The 24,931-nt window shown below is 38.1% G+C and overlaps 1 protein-coding gene across 4 annotated transcripts in view; it reads right to left on the bottom strand.

Moving 5' to 3' along the window:
* The window catches only part of LOC127644134 (anoctamin-1-like), a 66,668-nt gene that overhangs the window by 28,560 nt on the left and 13,177 nt on the right, over positions 1–24,931 (bottom strand). For 2 of the 4 annotated variants that reach the window (XM_052127185.1, XM_052127176.1), the window contains exons 2-11: positions 24,482–24,619; positions 23,992–24,161; positions 18,911–19,231; positions 8,493–8,591; positions 8,155–8,306; positions 5,869–5,923; positions 5,483–5,534; positions 4,549–4,604; positions 4,391–4,432; positions 1,722–1,786 (exon numbers count right to left, since the gene is read on the bottom strand). In XM_052127185.1, the coding sequence (XP_051983145.1) occupies positions 1,722–1,786; positions 4,391–4,432; positions 4,549–4,604; positions 5,483–5,534; positions 5,869–5,923; positions 8,155–8,306; positions 8,493–8,591; positions 18,911–19,231; positions 23,992–24,099 (950 nt within the window). In that variant the 5' untranslated portion in view covers positions 24,100–24,161; positions 24,482–24,619. The remainder of the gene's footprint in view (positions 1–1,721; positions 1,787–4,390; positions 4,433–4,548; positions 4,605–5,482; positions 5,535–5,868; positions 5,924–8,154; positions 8,307–8,492; positions 8,592–18,910; positions 19,232–23,991; positions 24,162–24,481; positions 24,620–24,931) is intronic. The other 2 variants (XM_052127168.1, XM_052127161.1) reach the window with 1 other exon arrangement.

The raw sequence follows: 24,931 nt of genomic DNA, 5'->3' as shown, positions 1-24,931 counted from the left end.
AACAAGTTGCTTTACGGCATTCAGAAATAAATGCAAAGACATCATTTCAGAAGTATTGCATTATGTTTATTCACATATCCTTTCACAAACATTATGGAGACGAGGTCCCGTTACATGGTCCATGGCGGTATAAGATCATCGTTAGACCATATATCCGTCACAACGATTGCACTTTGGAAATTAAAAACAGCCCTTTGCGATCAGACTTTGTGCAATTGCATTGTGAAAAATTGAGATCTACTGACAGCAGCTGCTGGGTCTTATTAGGACGGAGGATATTACAATGACGGTGATCTGTGACATATCATAAATTATTTTAAATCTCGAGTTTTTCTTGATACACCGATCCGGATCCTGAAGCTCAAATCTCCAGTAATCCAGGTAAATCAAGAAACTATTTTTTTTTTGCCAATTTCAGTTCAGTTTAAACTAAGCAAAGTCATTGAAAGCAGATTTTTAATGGGGTACCAAAAGAACCCGGAAGTGCCGTTTGTTTGTAAACAGTAACTTCGTCCATAATTCTAAATTTTCCCTTCAAATTCTAATTTAACCCTCTGTTGCATCACAAAGTAGACTTTCAGAGAAGTGACTGATACATATTATAGTAAAATTGTTTCTGTTTGGGGTCAATTTGACCCCAATAAAAACACACTTTAAAATAGAATTAAATAAAATCAAGATAAATAACTGGCAGGAGTTTATTACTACAGTGTGTACACTAATAAGAGGATCTTAGCCTGTAAAAAAAAATCTATTGATTGTATTCATGTTTTATACTGCACGATTAAACGTAATTAATCGAATCGAATTTTGAATGGAGGAAGCATGTTATAATGTGCATTTTAAAATGTTTTTATAATCTGTCCTAATAAGTTTAGGAAACGTCATGAAGCATCGACCTTATATTTCTATTTTAAAGTAATAGTTCACTTAAAAATGAAAATTCTGTCATTATTTGCTCACTCTCATGTTGATCCAAACCCATATAACTTTCTTCCGTGGAACACAAAAAGTCGATATTAGCCAGTATGTAAGACTCCGTCAACTTTTACTTTCATTGCATCTTTTTCCCACACAATGAACGTCAATGGTGACTTAAGGCCACATTTACCCCTGCACAATGAAATTCCACAGGTGAAGACGACGTGGACGGATATTGAGTGAATCCAGCAAAAAACTTGCATAAAGAATCGCTTAAAAAAATCGCCAAGCAGCTTCTTTTTAATGCTGCAATTTATCCTCATGGAAAGTGAAGTTAATATGAAACTCGTCACTAAAATGATATTATTGTCCATTGTGAATATTCAGTGTAGCAAAGGGGAATTTCTTTGCCACTGGAAGTCCATTGCGTGAAATTCACGATTGCGCGGATTCCCACTGAGATGACTTTTTCGCCCATGGAATTTCGCAGTGCGAAGGTAAATGTGACTACGCCCTGAGGCTGTCATTCTGCCTAACATCTCCTTTTGTGTACCAAGAAAAAAGAACGTCATATGGGTTTGGAACAACATGAGGCGAGTAAACGACAATCGAATTTTCATTTTTGGGTGAACTATACTTTTATGGCCTGTGAGGTCTCTCAGCAAGAATACGTCCCCTTCTTTGACGAACTTCCCCCTGAAAAATTGGTTATTTCTAAAATCTCTCCTCTTGCTAAATGATAGTTCCAGGGCAAATACTTGTGTCTGTGTCTGGCGGTCCACTCATCGTCAGTATAATACCTGATCAGTCCAATGGGCTGGTACTTGTAGAATGTGCTGTAACTCGCCCACTCCTCATACAAGAGCTGCAAAGACATTAAGAGAACTAAAATTACATACAGTACATCCTGGAACAACTGCAATGATCCCATTCACACGCTGTGGCTGAAATGCAAAGCAAGAGCACTTTAGAGGTTTAATGGAGATGTCAAAAATAATTGATTATTCCAGTGAAAGCTGATGAAAAAGGCCTTTCAACCATCTGGTCGGTAATTTAAAATGTAATGACTTTGGTTAGGTATGTATGAGGGATGTGATGTCTAAGAGTTGAATGCGTGAGAGCTCAGTGCCAAGCTTTTCAAGAAGACTGATGCTAATTTACAACACAATGAGATCTCTAGTCTGCAGTACATTCTGTATATACTCACTCCTACACGGTAAGGCCAATGGCAAAATGGTACTGGTGAACTGGGTTGGGATATGAGAACTGGCTCTTATTCAGAAATGGTTCAATTTTCAACAGTCTCACGAGAATCCCGCACAACACTATGAGGTGGCGAATTAATACCAATTTGTACAACATCATTCACAACTTACATCAACCAATCACATACGTGGAATCCCGAAACTGTCCCTTTCGAAAACAGAGTTTTGGATTAACTTGGAACAAACACCACATCGGGAACTACAAGGACACGAGGGAACGGTCTCCCATTGGTGGGTTTTTAACTCATTCGATTTTGTACGAATGAACCTGTACTATTGTGACAAATTCTCGTGCGATCGGGTTGCAGTTTTTGTTAAAATTCTAGCATCTAGCATAAAAAAATGGAATTACGAAATGTACAAAATGTTTGGGGTGGGAAGGAGTAGCTGGGAAAGCAGATTGAAATGTAAAATATTTTTTACATTTCGTAATTCCGTTTTTTGATGCTAGTGGCGCTGAAATTGCACACTTTGACGTCAGCTTTGACGTTAACAGAACTGATCGTCATTATAATCATCGATTCTCGCTCAGGATGGGTTGAGTAGGACTGTTGACAAAGGGATGAGTCGAAATTACATTTTATGACCAGCTTTAAACAGCAACATTGACTCACCCTTGGTCAAACGTCCTACTCAACCCATCCTGAGCGAGAATCGAAACAGCGTTCTCAGGCATGGGAAGAGGACGCGTTAGACAGGAGGCAAGAAAAGCCATGGCTCTAGTCTCAATTTGAGGCATAATGTTGATTATCATAAAAAATACGTTTCGACTTGTCCCTCCAGTTCTTAGAAAAAGCAAAACTCTGGGTTCCAATAAGCCACAAGACATAAACAAGATGTGTTAGCAATTTTACCACATTAAAATCATGTTAACTAATCTTTTCTGTGTAAAGTTATATCCCTTTTTTACTTTTATTTGACAAAATCTCAGTAAAACGACAATTTAAACAACTTTTACACTCAAATAATACACAAGTTTTAACAAAAGAATTCATGCAAGTGCTTTTATAAAATTATAAACTTCACATTTCTGATTTTAAAGCCTCTAAAAATGGGCCATGTTCACTTCCAGTGTAAGTGACTCACTGTAACCTCCTAAATAAAATAAAAAAACATTTAAAGAAATGATGGAATGGTCTGAACTTATAGCACTTTTTTTAACCTTAGAGGTTACCAAAGCGCTTTACACTGTGTCCCATTCACCAATTCACACACACACACACTCATACACCAATGACGGCAGAGCTACCATGTAAGGCGCTAGCCTGCCATTGGGAGCAACTTGGGGTTCAGCGTCTTGCCCAAGGACACTTCGGCATGTGGAGTCGTGTGGGCCGGGAATCGAACCACCAACCCTGCGATTGGCAGCTGACCCGCTCTAACACCCTGGAGCCACCCCACAGCCGGAGATGAAATAATTTTTTGTAGTAATCAACATTATGCCTCAAATGCTGTTGACGGAGCTTAACTTGTACAGAACTTGGAATATTCCTTCCTATTACTGTAATGTGTGCCATGTTGGAAACTAAAAACTACAGGCACCTTTCCACAGCAAAGACAACACAGTAAAGGTGTTACACAGATGTTTTAATTGCAGAAAACAGTGAAACTTGCTCAAAGGTTTGTTGATCCTCATGCACACACGAAAGCCAATAATACATGCGCTAATCATCATGTCAACTGCAAAATTTAAGGCGCATCTGATTTCTATACATGGAGAGATGCTGGCGTAGTGGACAAAAGCACATAACTGGTAATCAGAAGGTTGATGGTTCAATCCCCACAGCCACCACCATTGTGTCCTTGAGCAAGACACTTAACTCCAGGTTGCTCCGGGGATTGTCCCTGTAATAAGTGCACTGTAAGTCGCTTTGGATAAAAGCATCTGCCAAATGGATAAATGTAACGTAAATGTATATTTCATATTATTTTGTCGTTCTGTCTGCATCAACAGAAGAGCGCAGAATAGTGTAGTGTTCCAGAACTGTTCAAGGAACTGAACATCATGGAAATCCTTCAGTTCCAGTCTTTAGTATTTTTTTTTTAAAATCTACTACTTTATTATTTCACATTATTGTATTTTTAATGGAATCAATTCTCAATTCCCAACCTTAAATCTCCTACACTCCAACACAAGTCCCAGTTTCAGAGATTTGGCATGGTCTGAAATGGTCATTTTAATATCTTTCAAAAATGTCTTCTACCTTTCTGTCATTTGGTTCAGCATGCAGATCATCGAAATCTCCCTGCAATTAAAAGAATAGCATTTCAATAACACAAGAAATAGAGCATGTGTCAACTAGAGAGATTTTGGAGAGTTGTTTGTGCGCATTAAAAGTGAGTAAAATGTGACATCACTCACATCATGCAGGGGGTAGGCAGCAGTGTAGATACCATTGCCAAGTAGACTGCTGAGTCCTGTGAACATAAAGAGGATCACAAATGGTTTTAAAATGTTCAAAACATTCATGATACTTACAATTACACTCCTATTTTCTATTGCTAAACCCAAAATCATGCAGTCAATCCAATACTGTCAGTCCCAGGATAAAGCAGGTACTGTGTATTGTTACAGTATGTATAATACATGATTAAACACAACATATTCCTGAATCAACATTCTAATCAACCAATACATTATCTCGGATATTAGGATTAGGTGCAGGATTAGGCTCATGTTGTCGCTGTACGGTCAGGTGCACATTATGCATAATTATTCACAGATCAGAACTGTCAAGATGAGTTTTCACACACATAGTAACAGGAGAGTTTATTCTTGACAACACGTCAACAAACAACACAATGACAATCATGTACAGTGACTGAGAGTGGTTGGGAAGATGAAGGTTCTTATTTTTGTTGTGGTTACTGTTGCTCGTACTGTTCTATTTCATGTCAGAGACACTGCACACCTCTGAACACAGGTCGGCTACATTTCAAACTACTTTTGAAATGTATAGTAGCATCGACAGCTACTCAATCTGGGTCAAAATGTCTCAAGTGTGTGCTAAGCTTTAGGGTTAGAACTACGCTTGGTTGATAGCAATGTTGTTGATCCAGGAACATCCTACTTGTGTTAAAACTTAGGGAAAATGCATCACATTAAGTATGGACCATTGTTGACATCAGTGTATGACTTTCTGAATATATAATGCTTAGAATAAAAGCAAATATTTAAACTTCAAAAGAACAGTCCATCAAGACAAATTTGATGTTGTGAACATTTAAAATAGTTTTAAAAGCTTGAACGTTTAAAAGTTATACTGTAGATGGGAGGTAGAAAGAGACAGACTTACCCATTATATACTTGGCTCGTGTGCACTTTGTTCTTTTTAAAATCTCATATACCTGCAAAAATGATTTTAAAATATCATTTTAACCCTCAATTTTCAATGGCGATATTAAACTCAAAATGAAACTAAAAAAGAAAACGATGAAGAACTGAAGCTGACAAATGCATTTGAAATGGCTGTAAAAAGTAGCACAAGCTGAATTGTAGCAGCTAGATCAGTGATTGAAATGACTCTTCACAAGAAAACACATTTTAACGGCGCTGACATTTCCGTGTAGCGACGAGCCTGCCCTTTCCTAATCAAATCAGGGAATCGATGACATCAAGCCTTAAATCATCTCTGACTGGATGGGGAAACACGGTTGATTTCCTATTGAGGCTGGTACTTACTATTGAACTCCTGGTTTTGCTGTCAAAGAAGGAACTTCTGTCAGATATATCGAATCTGTGGAGAAAGCTAGTGTTAGGATCATTCTTTAAAGAGTCAAGATTTGTGCCTATCCATTCAATTTCCATTTTAGCAGGATAGACTGCTTTATTGAAGATTATTAGTGACTATTCTCCAATAAATTGGTCTATCAGTTGTAAAAAAGCAAATGGAAAAACGTGACGATTTTCATTCGTCCAAGTCATTTTAGAACGTGAGGTATAGACCGGTGGTTTTCAAATAGTGGGTTGTCTGTTCTGATAGGGTTGCAGACAGCAAAGAAAAACTATACTAAATTCAAACAATGAAATATAACAAACCATATAATTGTGCATTATTAAGATAGTAAAATATAAAGGTGTCTCCGCTTTAAAAGAGAGGAAACATTTCATATTTCTTTTAATCTGGTGTCACACTAGCCAACTCCAAACAGCTCGATATTGGCCGAGGGTGTCACACTTGCTGTCAGTTTTGCTATAATCTCGCCCTCTTCAGTCGGATGTATGACACACTTGCCGATTCAGAATGGTGGAGGGGTGACACATATACCAACTCCCCCCAAACTCTGTCTCTGATTCCGTCACATGGTGCTTGCCGAAATAACAACAGGAGTGCCGTGTGAACAAACAATTGTATTAAAGTGACTTAGGATGAGATTCATAAAGTTCAGCTTATTCAACATTAACTTATTAATGTGCGTGATTGTGCATTTTTCCCCTCTAGGCGTGCCATAGAACACGATTCAAATAATTAATAAATAATACTGTATATGTTTACAGTCTTGTAATAAACCATTTTAAAAATATATAAATTTTTTGTAAGCATGCAATTCTGGTTCTGTTTGCTCGAGCTCCCTGCAAAAAAGTCTTATTTGATTCCACAAATTGGCAGCGAGTGTTAGGAAAAAGAAAAAAAATTCCCTTTACATAATACAGATCTGAAAGGAAGGTGGCGCTCTATTGCAGAAAAGCACTCAAACCATAGCCATTAAGTCTATTACGGATCACGTGCATCCTCTCCAAAGTTTCGAAGAATATCTTGGCCTCTGAATGGACTAGAAGCTCAATCTAGGTGTCTTTGGAAAGCGGAGATCAATGATTGATTACATCTTTTTCCAATGATTTGTTTATCATGCCTTTTCTGCTGGACATATGAGATATAACATTGGATTATTTAACCAAGCAAGCTCACAGATAAGTTAAACAATGGCTCATTTTAAAGAAAACAGCCTAAGGTAGGAGCTGATAGTTTGTGGGTATTTGCGGCTAACAGAAGCAGTGATCAAAGAAGACATGAGACGTTTATCATTGTTGTCTTACAGAAATCATATTTCACAGGATTCTTTTGATAATCATTTCAACTGGATAACAAAAATGCACAGTCACACTGCTGAGAGCTTTCATTTGATATATGATTTGTCTATTGAAGTGCTATGTGAAAAACTTTTAAGTTAATCTGCATAGGTGGCAAAGTGTCGGCTTTCAGGCTTTATTCTGTTATTTTAAGTAGCATAAATTCAAAGGTGATTCTAAACTTTCAAATGATACCAAATAGGAGTGACTTGTGTTTCCAAGGACTTTTACAATTTAAGCGTACCCTTATCGTATGCGTTTGGCCCTAAACACGGTTATACTCCATAGAGACCTCCTGCTGGCAGATCTCGATCTCTCATCTACTGGCCAGCGATTATGTAAAGGTTACGCCAGACAAAAAGAAAAATCTGCTAGAACGCTGACGTCAAAGGCAGTGCATCCAATCAAACTGCACAGAATTTTGGCACAAATTCATCTGTAACTTTTGTAAAAGCTAACCAAATTAAGCAGAGGCCAAAATTAATAGTTAGCGTAGCATGCTGTCATCTTTGAAAAACATGAACAAAACTACACAAAGTACAAGAATATATGACCCAGGCTACATTGAATATGAGTTCAATTTACAGCAAGGATAATCATTTGTTTGTGCTGACCACCATCGGTTTTGTGCAGCGAGTTATTGGCTGTCGAGAGCGAAAGAATCATTTAAACACTAGGCATCTTTGTTCCACGTGTTAGGCTGGTAAATTCCACTTCTGCTGTTGTTTATGCACTTACAAACATCTGGATCCTAAAGCGAAACCAGCTGAGAAACACTAGCATAATCATAAACTGTATGACATCTGGAAAAACCAGTAATGAAGCTGCATATAAGGTCATCTATCAATCCTAAATATCAGCTTAGCGTGGCCGCACATGAACATATACTGCACTTACAGATGCTGTTTTTCCCGTGAGAACGGATAGGAGAGATGTTTCTCATTTTGCATTCGATTCTCCCCCACATTAGGCTGCAATGGTGCTGTGACTTTGCACATGAACATGTTGATCTTCTCCACAATGTTGCTTCCTTGACTTACTTCATATTTCTGTAAATGACATGAGAGGACAACATCAGACAATACATGTCAGACGCATGCAAAGCAGTGTCAGACATTAACTGTCCCTCCAATTATTTAGATATCAGATATCAAAAACTCTCTGTCTGTTAGATTACATATTATATAATTGGCAAGTTCTTATATGAGATTTGAAACACGATAAATCACAAATACCTTTATTGTTGGCATCTTGAGCTTCATAAACTCTGCCTCTCGACAAAGAACTTCCCAAGGTGCATGAATCTTCAAAAACCCCACACCTGGGATTTTAGTCTGGCCAAAAAACAGAGAAAAGCAAGCATGCCTTCAGCATTTCAATAGCACTCTCCTCTAGATCTACTTGCAGTTCGACTTTGAGTAAAGAGAGATACCTGCAGTTAAACGTTAAAGCATATTTAAATTAGATTTGAATTGCACGTTCTGAAGAAAATATGCATGGTGCTTGATCATGCAAAACAAATGAAAATGATGCTAGGGTGTTGTCGCTGGTATTTAGCATGTTGCTATGGTTTATGGGTGGTTTTCAGCATGTTCATATTGCTAAGGTGTTTTGAGGTGATGCTAGGCCCAAGGCAAAGTCTCTAAGTCTCTCTGATATTCTGCGGCTGGTTGCAAGAAACCCCTTAAGTAAAGAAACCCCTAAGCGACATTACTCTTACAATTAGAACTAAGGGTTGTCTTAACTTAAATGGTTTCTTGCAACCGACTGCAGAATGTCATTCAGAAAAGAGACCCTTTAGTTAAGAAAACCCTTGGTTCTAATTGTAAGTGTAAATAAAACATTTCTTTATTGTTGTGAAAAGAAATGTCATCAAATTGGCAACCGGGTCTCATAGTAAAAGCGTTGCAAAAATCACTTTTACGTGCCTAGTTCTATGTAACGCTGCAGTTTTCTGGTGAAATAAACACCAGAGACGCTACAACAGCAATGAGTTTAATTACACTTTCGGTTAGGTTTAGGTGTCGGGTTTGGGTTAGGGATGTCTGTTTTGTTCACCTCACATTTACTTTTTAATGGTCCAGGTTAGAGGTAGGTTTCATTCATATAAAACTCAATAGAGCATTAAAAGGGACAGTTCACCCAAAAATGTCAATGTTCGCTTCATTAAATAACCCTCATGTCATCCCAGTTGTTTATGACTTCCTTTCTTCAGCAGAACGCAGGCAAAGATTTTTAGAAGAATTACTGCACCGTTTCAGCTGTGTAGTTCCATAAAATGTAAGTGAATGGGTGCCGAATATTTCCGAAGCTCCAAAAAGCACATAAATGCAGCATAAAAGTAATCAATTTGACTCCAGTGGATTAATGTCTTCTGAAGCATAACTCTAGGTGTGTGTAAGAAATAGATCAATATTTAAAACTTTCCACACAAAAGCAGTTTATGCAGCGGTCTGAGCAAAGAGCTCGGTCTGAGGCATCTCCTCCATTCACTTACCTTCAAACCGATTCAAACGGCTCTCCTTGTCGACCGTGCAAATATGGTGCCACAGTTGACGTGTCCAAACCAACCGAATGAGGCATCTATGTATGATTATCTATGCTCATATGTTGTAAACAACACTGTGCTTCCGTGCTTAGGCTTACACGCTTACATCACGCAAGAGGCAGTTTGAACTCAACCCTCGTTAACGTGCAAACAACAGCTAGCCAAAGCAAGTTTTTAGTAAAAAAAAATTTGAAATATTATATATTTCTTGCACATCTAGCAACTGGAGTTGATGATGGCTATATGTGCTTTTGGAGCTTAAAAATAAAATGGCACCCATTCACTTGCATTCATTCACATTCAAATGTATAGACCTACAGAGAAGGAAGTCAATCACATCTGGGATGGCATGAGGGTGAGTAAATGATGAGAGAATTTTTTTATTTTTGGGTGAACTATTCCTTTAACCTTAAAAGCATCATCATTACAGAGAACATTAAACTCACTTTTAGCCCCCCAGAGGCCATTTCACTTGAAACTGCAGCAATACTTGTGATTAGACCGTAGGTTGGTGGCCAATGAGTTAAACACTTTCAAGTCTTTTGGTGATATAAATGCCATTCGTCTGTCTGCCGATGAATCCAGATTACAACCTCAATCAGATTCAGACTCTGATTTGTGTACTGAGCCAGAATACGAGGAGACTGTGTAAGGATGGAGCCAGACGTGATAAGTAGCTAATGCGTATGAGTATTCTCGTAAAAAACTGCAGAACAATATTACGAACAATTTGACATTCAGGTTGGAGTTCTGTGTTGAAAGCATATTTGCACAGATGATGTGTTTGATTTTTTTAAACAAGTAATATCATTTAGCAAAAATGTTGCCACAGTCACGCAATTTTCATGAGTTCAGGCGGATGAAATAAAGTGGACAGATTACTAGAAGTTATAAATTCTCTTACGTTACAACAAAATAACTTGCCTCCATTGGTAACAGGTAATTGCCACTTTTGAAGTAGTCAAACATGGGACACTCTCTAGAGTTGTTGGGTGGGGGGTATGGGGGTGCTGGCTGACGTTTTCATTCCATTACCACACCCTCCACAGATTTTGCACAATATGTGGACTTTTCAGATGGTCCCTTACCCACCAAAGACTAAATTTACAAAAGAACATCATGGTTAAATGAATGATCTTTAACGATTTCCCATCAGACATGCTTAAATACGAGACAAACCACATCCCGCATTGATTCGATATGGGACACATAATTTCAGCTTTAAATACGGGACGACCCTGTCTTTTACAAGATGGGTGGCAACCCTAATCGGGAACTAGGTACTGTATACACATGACTAAAAGGCCCAGTGATAATGATTTCACAGAGCTGTAACTGCATTTTAGTGTGAATGGTAGCAATATGCATACAATAAGAAAGGTGTTGTTGCATGTGTGACCAGCAGATGTGGTACATTTACCAGCAATTTGACTGCAATTTAAAGGGTTTCATGTGTGAAAGCAGCTATTCAGAGAACAAGGGAGTATACTGAAACATGGCAAACAGGCAAACCATTCATAAAACCTCCTAAAATGGACAAGATCTCTCTATTTGGGTTGAACGCACTAGGTTTTTCTTCACAAAGCACCTTGTTGAGAGCGAATAAATTCACAGGAAAAAAAAAAATGTAAACCAGTGAAGAGAAGGACTGCTCTCTTGGTTTTCTGAAGCTGAAAAGAGTGTTACGTAAGATTTGCTTCAAATGACCCACTCTTGTTATAACTCTCAGCCCACACACGGGTCTGACCCTGTCTGTTCTATCCCAGCCACTGCTTTCGGTAAAGAACACCACGAACAGGTAGTTCAACTCTTCAACATGAAACTGTATACATAAACCTAATTCAACCCAGATTAATCCAAAAATTGACATCTTGAAATGTAACAACTAGGGCTGTCGATTTAACGCGATAATAACGTGCGATTCATTTTACAAACGATAACGGGTTAAAAATGTACGCAATTAATCGCAATGCTTTCCTGAGAAATGCGAGCTTGTAGTACCTCCCGTTTACTCCAGAGGGCAGTACGTGAAATTTCAGCTGTGTGAGCAACACACAGTTTATACAGTGAAGAAAACATTAACAATCCTTTAGCAGACACACAACACAAACATATGTTATGTTCTTGCGTTCAAAACACTTGTAGGAGCGCAAATGCGAACTGAGGGATCTCAAGATGTGTTTAAAGATTGAGTATTAAACTATATTTAACTCGACACAGTGACCTAAACATTTTATTTTTATGACGCAACACACCCGAGGCACGACACAAGCATGTCTGACGCAGGTCGTATGGTCTTTACATCACAAATATTTAATTACCAACGAGGTTAAGGAGGTGTCCTTTAAACAGTTACACCGTTTTTACCCAGTCAATCTTTATTTAAGAAACATGCTCCCTGAAATAGATCCACTTTGCTCCTTCTGTAATGCTGTAGATGAATCTGCCCCTCACCTTTTTTGGGAAAGTGCCTACGCTGTAGTATTTTGGAGAAAATGTTGTTTGTTTGTGCGTACCTCTATTTTAACTAGTTTTTCTTTGCTTTATAAAAAGATGTTTTATTTGGTTTTCACAGTTTTGATCATTTAAGTTAATATTTTCTGATTAATCTGTTTATTTTTCTTGCCAATTTGTTTATGCATAAGTGTTAATTTATGTCTATAAAGCCCCTATTTGCACTTTTTTGTAAAGACTTGAAATATTATTTAAATACTCTTTGTACCTCCAACAACTCCAAAGCATTGAAAACCATTGCACTATGCAATGAATATAATGTCTTGGAATTATTGTAAAATATATCTGTAGTATTGTATACTATGTGGCTTGTTTCTTAAAAAAAAAAATGTCTGATGCAGGTGTCCATTGACGGGTCCTTAAACAAGCCCTCATAATAAATCTCTGATTGACAAAGTCACTTGTGTAATGGATTGCTGTGAACTGTGTGCCAATGATTGACTTATGATCAATAATATGGTAGTAAACAATACATTGTATTCTAAAGCCGCTTTTTGTATTGTCTTATCAATGATTAACTCTTCTGCTACAGGAATGTAAAGCATTTTAATTATCTGAATATTTGTTTATTATATATATAATTTTAAAATATTTAAAGATAACTATGTATAATTATTTCATCATTATACATTGAATTATTGTTATATGAGGGGCTTTCTCAGCAAATACTTGTATATGCGATTAATCGTGATTAATTAGTCGGGACACCATATAATTAATTTGATTAATAATATTAATCGATTGACAGCCCTAGTAATAACACTTCTAGATAGTTGTTTTTGCCTGAACTACATCTACAGTATGTTTAAGTGACACTACTAAGGGAAATGATCACATAACCCTCTTAAATCAAGCAAACTGAGGAAATAAACATTATATCCTCTAGCATTATCACATGCGTTATAATTACTGGCTAATCACACCCAGACTTCATTTGCTAGCAAAGCACACTTTAAATGGACATGTTGAGGTTGTTAACATTACTATGACTCAACCTGATTTAGTAATGACACATTTAGGGTAGTGACATATTTAGTGGTGTTTACTAAGCCAATCACTACTATGGTTTCTCATACATAGGCTTAGAGATTTGAACAAACGGTGTGTTTTTACTTTTCTAAGTGATTGGGTAACGATTTGCACCGGACACACAAAACGGTGAAATAATTCCCTTAAACTTTGAACACTGAGCCCGCACACCAGTATGCACACCAGTACACTCATTACTCCCAGAAATAAACATATTTAAAAAATCTGTGTGTACATGGCATCGAAATAATCCCGCTATACTCTGTTTTTGACGTAAAACCGTGGAAAGGCACGCGTACAATACAAGCGTACATTGGATAAGCCAGTAAATACGGCAGTTAAGGTGTTTACATGCAACACGAAATCTGCGTAATGGTCAAATTGTATCCTTGTCCATCAGTTTAATTTGATGCCGTTTATGACTTTACAAACGTGCACAATGCGTTTACATTACCACACACGTTGACGGCTTATTAAGTATAATAAGAACATTTCATTTAATTTCATTTATGCATTTGGCAGACACTTTTATCCAAAGTCCTTGCGCAAGGACACAATGGTGGTGGCTGTGGGGTTCGAACCAGCGTCCTTCTGATTAACAGTTATGTGCTTTTAGCCCACTACGCCACCACTTTTGGCTTGGCCAAGTAAGAAAACTAGCAACCTCCCAGAACACCCTGGAAACAACCTAGCAACTGCATAGCAACACCCTCCCAACCACTCACATCACCCTAGAATGGTGGCGGCAAGTTTTGCACTTACATCTTATTACAGAAAATGTACAAGGCAGTTAAAATGTCACAAAATAAGCCTTTGTTTTACTAGATAAAATATTAAACTCAAGACGACAATTAAAGTGATTCCTGACTACTTACATTTGGACAAGAATTCCCTGCACTATTTCAAAGAGCTGATCATCATGTTACACTAATACTTCAGTTTATTATCAACCGGACAATCCCACACTTTGACTTTGTTGACGATTAGTTCATCGTGGCCTTTTCACCTAATACTTGTTGGATTGTCCATAAGAACATCTAAATGTAACATAGAAAGCTAAATGCCTGTGTACAATAAAGCAAATCTACAGAGCAGTTTTACAGAAGTTAAGGTTGAATGATATGACAGTAATCATACTTGTCTAGAGTTCTGCATTAATTGCAAATTAGTCATATTAAATAGTAACATAATGTTCAGACAATCGTGTGTTTCGGTTATTACCGGAGTTTAATATGTTAGCTTGTTTGATAAATGCCAGTCAATTTAACTCCAATTATTACAATTATAGCTCCAATGGGATTAGAGAACAAATTAAAGAAATCCTTTCCTAAGGGTGACAACTCGTTAACATTAATAATACAGGAAGCTCTTCGATTTTTACAACTAGGCTGACAAGTCAAACGTTTCCCCTAACATACTCCATATAATACATAGAATTACAATGAATGCATTTCATAAATATCGCTAAATATCTCCTCCAGTGGTTTGGCAGGTGTCGCAAACAGTATGCGTTGCCCAGCTGTTTCGAACTTCTTTTTGGCTCTGAGCGAAGAAGCAAGAAGAACTTCGCAGCGAGTATTAAATATGAATTTACTGCAATCCTGAGAGCAAAGTGGAATATAAAAGTATGCTCAGGGATCTCTCTTTTACTTGCTAGTTAGTGTGTCATACCAAAACACTTCTACAAAAGATATTCTATAAACCTCATCAGCAATTAGATAAAAAATAAATAAATACAGCAACTAATTCTTTGAAGCACTCATTTTAGCAGCCTGGGAACTTGTAAACACGAATTTGCTCACTCGCTCTCTTACAGCCTCAAGTCTTTTTGGGTACGATGTGACAAGCTTTGCACATCTCATTTGGGGATTTTCTGTCATTCTTCTCTGCAGATCCTCTCAAGTCTGTCTGGTTGGATGGGGACCATCGGACATTCACAGAGTTGTACCTAAACCACTTTTGTGTTGTCTTGGCTGTGTGCTTAGGGTCATTGTCCTGTTGGAAGGTGAACTTTCGGCCCATTCTGAGGTCCTGAGCACTCTGGATCCAGTATATATATTCATGAAGGATATCTCTGTATTTTGCTGTATTTTCCCTTCTACCCTGACCAGTCCCCCAGTCCCTGCTGCTGAAAAACACTCCCACAGCATGATGCTACCACCACCATGCTCAACCAGAGTGACCATCGGGTTCTTGGTCACCTTTCTTACCAAGGCCCTTCTCCCCAGATTGGTCATTTTGGCCGGGCTGCCAGCTCTAGGAAGAGTCCTGGTTGTTCCAAACTTCTTTAATTTCCACTGTGCTCTGGGGGACCTTCAATGCAGACAATTTTTTTGTAGCCTTCCCCAGATCTGTGCCTCAACACAATCCTGTCTCTGAGCTCTGCAGGCAGTTCCTTTGACCTCATGGCTTGGTTTCTGCTCCGATATGCATTTTCAGCTGTGAGACCTTATATAGACAAGTGTGTACCTTACAAAATCATGCCCAATCAATTGAATTTGCCATAGGTAGGCTCCAATCAAAGTGTAGAAACATCTCAAGGATGATCCAGAGAAATAGGACATGCCTGAGCTATCAAGTGTCACAGTAAAGGGTCTGAATACTTATGTCAATGTGATATTTCATTTTTTTATTTTTAATAAATGTGCAAAGTTATCAAAAATCTGTTTTTTGCCTTGTCATTATGGGGTATGGAGTGTAGATGTGAAAAAAAAAAGCATTTTATCATAAGACTGCAATCAATCCTGTAAAATTAGCCTAAAACGCCTAATCAAGGCATACCCAAAGTAAATTTAAAGCTGTTCTTGAACCGTTTGGAGTACATGCATGGTCACATTTGAAAGGGGACACTCTGAAGTTTTTTCCCCAGCAGTCAGAATTACTGTAAGTGCTACTGATTCTGAGTAATAGAAGTTTGAACACAATGAAATAGAAGTTTTTTTTTTCCGCCTGAAATTTTTTTTGCATACAGATGCCTGCAGATGACTATAACTTGTAGCTATTAGCTTGAGAACACAATGGGATCACAGCATGAAGCCTTACCTAGTCCAAGTTCAAATTTTAGAACAATACCATAAAAAATGAATATTTTACACATGTTTTTCTAAGGGTACACCCAGGCGTTTTACAAAAGTGCCTTTTGGATACTCCAAAAGGACCCTTTGGTAACCTAGGACAAAAAGGCTCCTACTTTTGAACGCTTCAACGTACAGTCATAATTTTGGGCTCTAATGAAAGATGACACTTAGAGCTATCATATTCCATATCCAGATCCACTATTAGTTTTGCTGACACAGAGTAACTGATGCATAAACACATTAGAGTGCCTTTTCCCTTCTTGAAACTAAATGTTGTGCATATAAAAGAGTCAAAACTAGTGCTATGGTGGACAATTTGTTTATATAAAAAATACACAACAAACTATTTACATGAATTTTTACACAAAGTATTTACAAACCATTATAAAATTGTACATGTTTCTAGCAACATGCCAGTCATTGTAGCAGTCACATTTGGGTACAAAGCACAAAGGCAGAACACAGGAAGAGTACTTCACTGGTGTCTTTGCATGACACTGCCTGCACTTCAGACGACCAGCGGTGCAAGATTTGGTGATGTGCAACGGCCTGTGATCTGCTCTTCGTGGAGCAGGAGATACGGGTCTGGCTGTGGAGTGAGACCCCAACTCTGCCAGCTCCTCAGCAAGGGTCTCTCTGAAAGCCCTCCTCTCTTGATGAGGTGCTGTCCTGCTGCTCCACTTTATGTGGCCGCTTGCTGAGTGGGGGAGAATAAATAAATGTAATTTACAAAGCTAGACACAACTTTTCCATCTTTTCTGTATTATTTATATATATATATATATATATATATATATATATATATATATATATATAGTTTTTCTTTTCGAGTGTGTAAATATGCATTATTGTATGTATATTTACTGTAAATACTGTATACTTTGCCAATGTACTATGGAACAAAGAGATGGGCCTACACCTCCCCCATCAATTCAGCATTGTAACAAATAGATGGGCCTACACCTCCCCCACCTCCCGCATTGTAACAAATAGACTCTCAAACACAACATATATTCTTATTTTCAACTTATATTTATTTATTTATATATATATATATATATATATATATATATATATATATATATACAAGTCCATATATATATATATATATATATATATATATATATATATATATATATATATATATATATATATATTACAGTAAATATACAAAACATCTATATAGCATGTCAATAGATCTGAAACAAACAATGAACTAAAACCTCACACACGCACATACAAATACAAAAAACACGCACAAACGGTTCAAACACTCACTGAGGAAACACACGACAAAGGGTAATTACAAAATGTGTTCATTATTCAAACTAAAGCTTATTTATGCGAATATACAGTAATATATGTTATAAAACACAAGAAAACACTTACTTGTCCAGAGCCATGTCTCATCTCTCCATATTTCCTCTGCCTCCAAATCATCCGTATTGTTTTCAGAAATTTCATCTCCAAACTCAGAATTTTGACAATGAATGCCTTCTTATATCACATCCTGGGGTGAAAATCCTGTTTTTCACGTCCGTTTCACCATATTTAAATCGCCAAATGTGTAAACAGTTCCAAAACAGTTCTCCAATGGCTTTATGCGCTGAGGCGTAAAACTGTCGGTAAACTCGAGGCTGCTTACGCACACGCATAAGAGAACCGTGCTCTAATGGTTACACTAAAGCCGCATATCACTGTTTTCAGAATTTCATTGGCTATACGATGCGTCAGTCATTTCCACTCTTCGATGTAATTGGTTTGATCAGTAAACAAAGGAAAGTGGGTATGCCCTTACATTCGACACAGACTGGTGGTTGGGTATTGAAGGCTTTGGATAGGATATGGAAGCTCCTATTGGGTCAAATGAGGTGTCAATCGAAAGGTCAGAGTGCGTGCTTCCATTCTGATACCGGATATAGGAAATGTTTACATCTGAACTGAAGTTATTACCGATAATATGTGAAAGATTAGGCACAGCTGCCAGGTGCTTTGAAATGATGCAACAAGAGTCTGTGGATATTTATTGATGTAATAATGTGATTTGGACTAAACATTTTACTTGATTTGATCGTTTGGACATTTGACAATGAAACAACACCGTTTTTGTCGGGAAGTTATGGCTCAGTGGACTACGAGGCTTCATAGGTGAGTTGCCTAAATTTTGTTTTTGGTTGTTTATATGTTGGTGGTCTGACAAAGATATAGATTGTACCTGCTGTTGTGATTGTATCTTAAAAAGGTTTACATCGTTCGAATCACGAGTATCTCAGCTTTCCAAATATATGTATTATGTTTACTTTTTTTTTTTTGGAGTTTTATCTTTCAAAAACATAAACCTCTGAAACACACCGTGGGTCGAGTGCGGCACGTCGGACCGGGAAAGCGATAATAAAATCCAAAATAAATGAAGGGATATTAATATTTTATGAATGCACTGAATATGAATCATCAATGAGTGCAAACTCCATACAATGGAACTCACCCCTTCTTCTTTCTCCATCACAAGTCCCATATCTCGCAGGTTCTCCTCAAACTCCTCCCTGCGGAGCCGCTGGTCATCGTCATGGTAATCAAGTCTCTGCTCTTGGGCTGCAAATTCAGGGTCCTCTTGAGCAGATGGGATGGCCCGCTTACGTTTAAACCTGCGGCCCAAGCTTTCACTCAGGCCTCTGCCGCATGAGTGCGACGACTGCCTGCGAGTGCTCTGGGGCTTCTGGACGTGGTAGGTGAGGACGTAATCTACCCGCCTCTGGCCATCCTGGAAGTACGGCTCCTGTTTCGAGTGCCTTGGTTCCTCATCAATCTTTCGAGTGTACCGGATTTGAAAAATAAAGAGAGGATTTAAGATGTAAAAGGAGACACAAATATGCATCTACTAATTTCTCTAGTACATTAGTACACGATTGAATGATCTCTAAACGACTTGTGAAAGCAATTTGACCCTCAATCTTGCTCATGTCACTGAGGTTGTACATTTTTTGGAACTTATTTAGAGAGGACAGGAAATGAGAGTAGGAGTGTTTTTTTTTACAGGATTCTCCAGCTACATATACAGTCCTTATAAAGTTATTGGTACACAAATTATACTCAGTATGACAGCTTGAAGACCTTACAATAAAAAGGAGCTCTTACAGTTATCAAGGCCTTCAGGCTTAAAACCAATAAAACATTACCTAAAAATAATCTTAAGGGAAACATACAGATGTATCACCTCCAAAAACATGGGTAAACTTGTTTGGATTTTATATAAGCAAATGCATATGCTTGCATTTCATAAATAAGATCAAGGATGCTTTAAAATGTCATAGTCCAGACTTTGCCCATTTCATCTGAATGGGAATATATATACACAGTGCATTCAGAAAGTATTCACAGCGCTTCACTTTTTCCACATTTTGTTATGTTACAGCCTTATTCCAAAATTGATTAAATTCATTATTTTCCTCAAAATTCTACAAACAATACCCCATAATGACAACGTGAATACGTTTGTTTGAAATCATTGCAAATTTATTAAAAATAAAAAATGAAAACAAAATCACATGTACATAAGTATTCACAGCCTTTGCCATGACACTCAAAATTGAGCTCAGGTGCATCCTGTTTCCACTGATCATCCTTGAGATGTTTCCACAACTTGATTGGAGTCCACCTGTGGTAAATTGAGTTGATTGGACATGATTTGGAAAGGCACACACCTGTCTATATAAGGTCCCACAGTTAACAGTGCATGCCAGAGCACAAACCGAGCCATGAAGTCAAAGAAATTGTCTGTAGACCTCCGAGACAGGATTGTATCGAGGCACAGATCTGGGGAAGGGTACAGAAAACTTTCTGCAGCATTGAAGGTCCCAATGAGCACAGTGGCCTCCATCATCCGTAAATGGAAGTTTGGAACCACCGGGACTCTTCCTAGAGCTGGCTGCCCGGCCAAACTGAGTGATTAGGGGAGAAGGGCCTTAGTCAGGGAGGTGACCAAGAACCCGATGGTCACTCTGACAGAGCTCCAGCATTTCTCTGTGGAGAGAGGAAAACCTTCCAGAAGAACAACCATCTCTGCAGCACTCCACCAATCAGGCCTGTATGGTAGAGTTGCCAGACGGAAGCCACTCCTCAGTAAAAGGCACATCTGGAGTTTGCCAAAAGGCACCTGAAGGACTCTCAGACCATGAGAAACTAAATTCTGTGGTCTGATGAAACAAAGATTGAACTCTTTGGCCTGAATGGCAAGCGTCATGTCTGGAGGAACCAGGCACCGCTCATCACCTGGCCAATACCATCCCTACAGTGAAGCATGGTGGTGGCAGCATCATGCTGTGGGCATGTTTTTCAGTGGCAGGAACTGGGAGACTAGTCCGGATAGAGGGAAAGATGAATGCAGCAATGTACAGAGACATCCTTGAAGAAAACCTGCTCCAGAGCGCTCTGGACCTCAGACTGGGGCGAAGGTTCATCTTCCAACAGGACAACGACCCTAAGCACACAGCCAAGATAACAAAGGAGCGGCTACGGGAAAACTCTGTGAATGTCCTTGAGTGGCCCAGTCAGAGCCCAGACTTGAACCCGATTGAACATCTCTGGAGAGATCTGAAAATGGCTGTGCACAGACGCTCACCATCCAACCTGATGGAGCTTCAGAGGTCCTGCAAAGAAGAATGGGAGAAACTGCCCAAAAATAGGTGTGCCAAGCTTGTAGCATCATACTCAAAAAGACTTGAGGCTGTAATTGGTGCCAAAGGTGCTTCAACAAAGTATTGAGCAAAGGCTGTTAATACTGATGTACATGTGATTTTTTTTTTTTTTTCATTTTTTATAAATTTGCAAAGATTTCAACAAACTTCTTTCTCGTTGTCACTATGGGGTATTGTTTGTAGAATTTTGAGGAAAATATTGAATTTAATCAATTTTGGAATAAGGCTCAGGAATGTATTGTCCATCATAACAAAATGTCGAAAACGTTGAACAAGTTAAGCGCTGTGAATACTTTCTGGATGCACTGTATATGTATGTATATATATACATATACATATACACACACACACACACACACACACACACACACACACACACGTATAAAATTACATATCAGTACAATCCCCTGTACAACTCTGTATATTTGCATAAATATCCAATTCCTTTCACAGACTATAGAGAGGAAAACAACTGATTTATGAATGCAAGTATTTACAAGTGGGCATATTGTGGAGACATACTCTAGCCTACCTCTATTTCCCCTCAAATTAGCGCTGTAATAACACCACAGCATTTACTTGAATTGGAAGGCATTCTCAGCCCATGCAATTTCAGATTTGATTTTACTTCCTAATTCTTAAATGCCACACACTGAAGTCACTGAAATGTGTTATTTAGCAGGTGCTTTTATCCAAGTATGACTTTTTCCTGAGAACTACTGCTTGATCAAACCAGCAGACAACATTTTAAAAGGAATATTCCGGGTTCAATACAAGTTAAGCTCAATCGACAGCATCTGTGGGTCAATATTGATTACAACAAAAAATGATTTTGACTTGTCCCTTCTTTTCTTTAAAAAAGCAAAAATCTAGGTTACAGTGAAGCACTTAGAAGGGAAGTGAGACAAATGAATACAAGTCTTAACTTGTATTGAACCCAGAATATTCCTTTAAAATGTTGTCTGCTGGGTTGATCAAGCAGTAGTTCTCAGGAAAAAGTCGTACTTGCCGAATAAATGGCAAATGGCACTTATATAGCGCCTTTTTAACCTCAAGTCGTACTTGCCGAATAAATGGCAAAGCACTTTACACTGCAAAGCACTTTAGACAGGACACTTTACACTGCATCTCATTCACACACACACACACACATTCACACAAGAATGATGGCAGAGCTGCCATGCAAGGTGCTAGCCTGCAATTGGGAGCAACTTGGGGTTCAGTGTCTTGCTCAAGGACACTTCAGCATGTGGAGTCGTGTGGGCTGGGAATCGAACCGCCAACCCTTAGTGGACAACCTGCTCTACCACCTTAGCCACAGCCGCCCCGTAATGATGCCATTTAATTGGCAAAAAATTGCATAAAATGGCAAATTTTCCTTTACCAAAAACCCAGAACAATTCGAATAAATAATTTGTAATGTTTAACTGAAAAATATACAGTGATGTGTTTGTCATTTTCAAACCATTCTCAACATTTCAGAAACATCTCATCTACATTAGCCAAATAGATAACGTTACCTTGGCAAAAAAGTTTAAATCTGCAGAATTGTGACAACAATCTTCAATGCATCACAAAAGACCAAAGGTTTGCAGGGTATAAAAACAAATGCACGGTTTACTACAGCTTACTACAGTATATCTAGGATTACTTACTAGATTGGACCATCCAAGGGCAAGCAATGGTTAAATGAAATTTAAACTCTGTGACCATTTACTCAACCTACTTTTGTTGGTTGAGTAAATGGGCACATTCTTCTGTAGAATACAAATGATAATGTTATGCAGTATGAATAGGCTATGTCACTTTCACTTTCAAAGAACTTTGGTTTTCATACAATGAAATTGAATGGTGTCTGAGGTTTTGACATTCTACCTAAATTCTCATTTTGTGTTCCACAAAAGTAACAAAGCCATTTAGATTTGGAATAACCTGTTTGGTGAGTAAATGACAGAATATTCAGTTTTGGTTGGACTATCCCTTTTAGGGCATGACAGATCTCGGCAACTCTCCAGTTCATGGATCACTCCTTTTGGGGTTTGTACCTTTTGGTTTATAAAGCCCAAAACTTTATTTACTTGTCATGCCACTTCTATGATGTAAGGACCATAACACTCAGGTTTATTTGAACACCACACGTCCATTGGGAGATTACTTGGTGCAGTCTCAAACAGACAAATCACGCATGCTACAGCCTGCTCAGAGCAGGAAGTCAAAGGGGCAAAAGCAATTTCTCAAAGGGAATATTAAGGATGTATAACACACCACACTCAAAAAATACCAAATCTGTTATTCGTTCCCACCACATTCATGGCTGAACACTTGTGCCATCATTTAGTCTCGGCAGGGGATGTTGCAGCATGTCTTTTAGAGTTGCACAGGTGTTCAAATCCTCATTCAATATGCTAAATATTTTTGCCCAACCACAGGGTACGTAACATCGGCAATGCTTAAAATTCATTGCACCATCTGCAATGAATTTTACAATTAACTGTAAAGGAAAGCGCTGCATCAAATTGCGTTTTAACCAAAATGCATTTGGCAAGCTTTTGGTTCTCACGAAAATATATGTTGTCATAAGTCATAATTAGAGACTACTGAGTATTTGCCTGCCATGAACACTATGCACAATAAATCAGATTTGCATTAAAATCTTAATTTATCCTCCCTAGCTTTAATTTCATATATCGCCTGTTCCAAGCAACATGACAAATTGGAAGCATTCAAATGTCCACATATGTCTCCATAGTTTGCCAAGCAAATTCTGAACTAAAAAGGCAAGGAAACTGAGAAGTGTTTGTATTAGAGTTGGTAATCTTAATCTCTAAACAAAAAATGGACAACATGAATACAGAGCTAGATTCTGACTTACAGCGGAGCCATGCTGTAGATATTCAGGGTCACTATTGCCCGTTGGATTGTCTTCATCAATCCCCTTCACATCCAAGGGGACAGATTCGTATTTTTCATTTCGCCACATGCTGTTCTCTGCAGACTCCGTCAGCTGCTCCTCAGTGCTGTTGAAATCCAAGAGTTTCTCACCTGTTGATAAGCAAACACAAATTCATCAATGCAAACTGTATTTCTTTGTGCTAGGAACACAATGCTGCAAAACACAATGCCAAATAAAATTCTTGTGATTATTTGTGACACACTGAATGGCAAATAATGAAAGCTTTTCAAATAACCAGATATTGTGAAGTTTGGTTTGACCTCCAAGATCATGTTTCAAGAAGAATTGGTATTTGGACACCTGAATGCCATGGCATTGATATAAAAGCAAACAATGATGCTAGATTTTTTTTTTTACATTTTTTACATTTTTATGCATTTGGCAGATGCTTTTATCCAAAGCGACTTACAGAGCCCTTATTACAGGGACAAGTGAGTTAAGTGCCTTGCTCAAGGACACAATGGTGGTAGCTGTGGGGTTCGAACCAGTGTCCTTCTGATTACCAGATTACCAGTTATGTGCTTAGACCAATGGCCAGTGCAGCGAGCTGAAAACAAAGAATACAAATGTGTCAAACTGTCAATCAATGGGTCTTAGAATTTGACAAAATGGGGGAATAGCACTGATTTTACAGTGAATAGCATCTTCCTGCTAAACTGGGCACATTTTTAATAATAAAGAGAAATTATACAATCACTCCACGTATGGGTGGGTGATTTGACCAATATCTTATATCATAATAATTATTTATATCACAATGTAGTAATTTTTTTGGAGGGGAACATTTATAAAAATGGGTTTATGTATTAAATAACCATATTGTAATGTCTATTTTTTGGGTAATTCTGTCAGTGTATTA

The sequence above is a fragment of the Xyrauchen texanus genome, chromosome 1 (genome assembly GCF_025860055.1).
Source record: "Xyrauchen texanus isolate HMW12.3.18 chromosome 1, RBS_HiC_50CHRs, whole genome shotgun sequence".
Classification (NCBI taxonomy): Eukaryota; Metazoa; Chordata; class Actinopteri; order Cypriniformes; family Catostomidae; genus Xyrauchen; species Xyrauchen texanus.
This window is presented reverse-complemented; position numbering and strand designations above follow the sequence as displayed.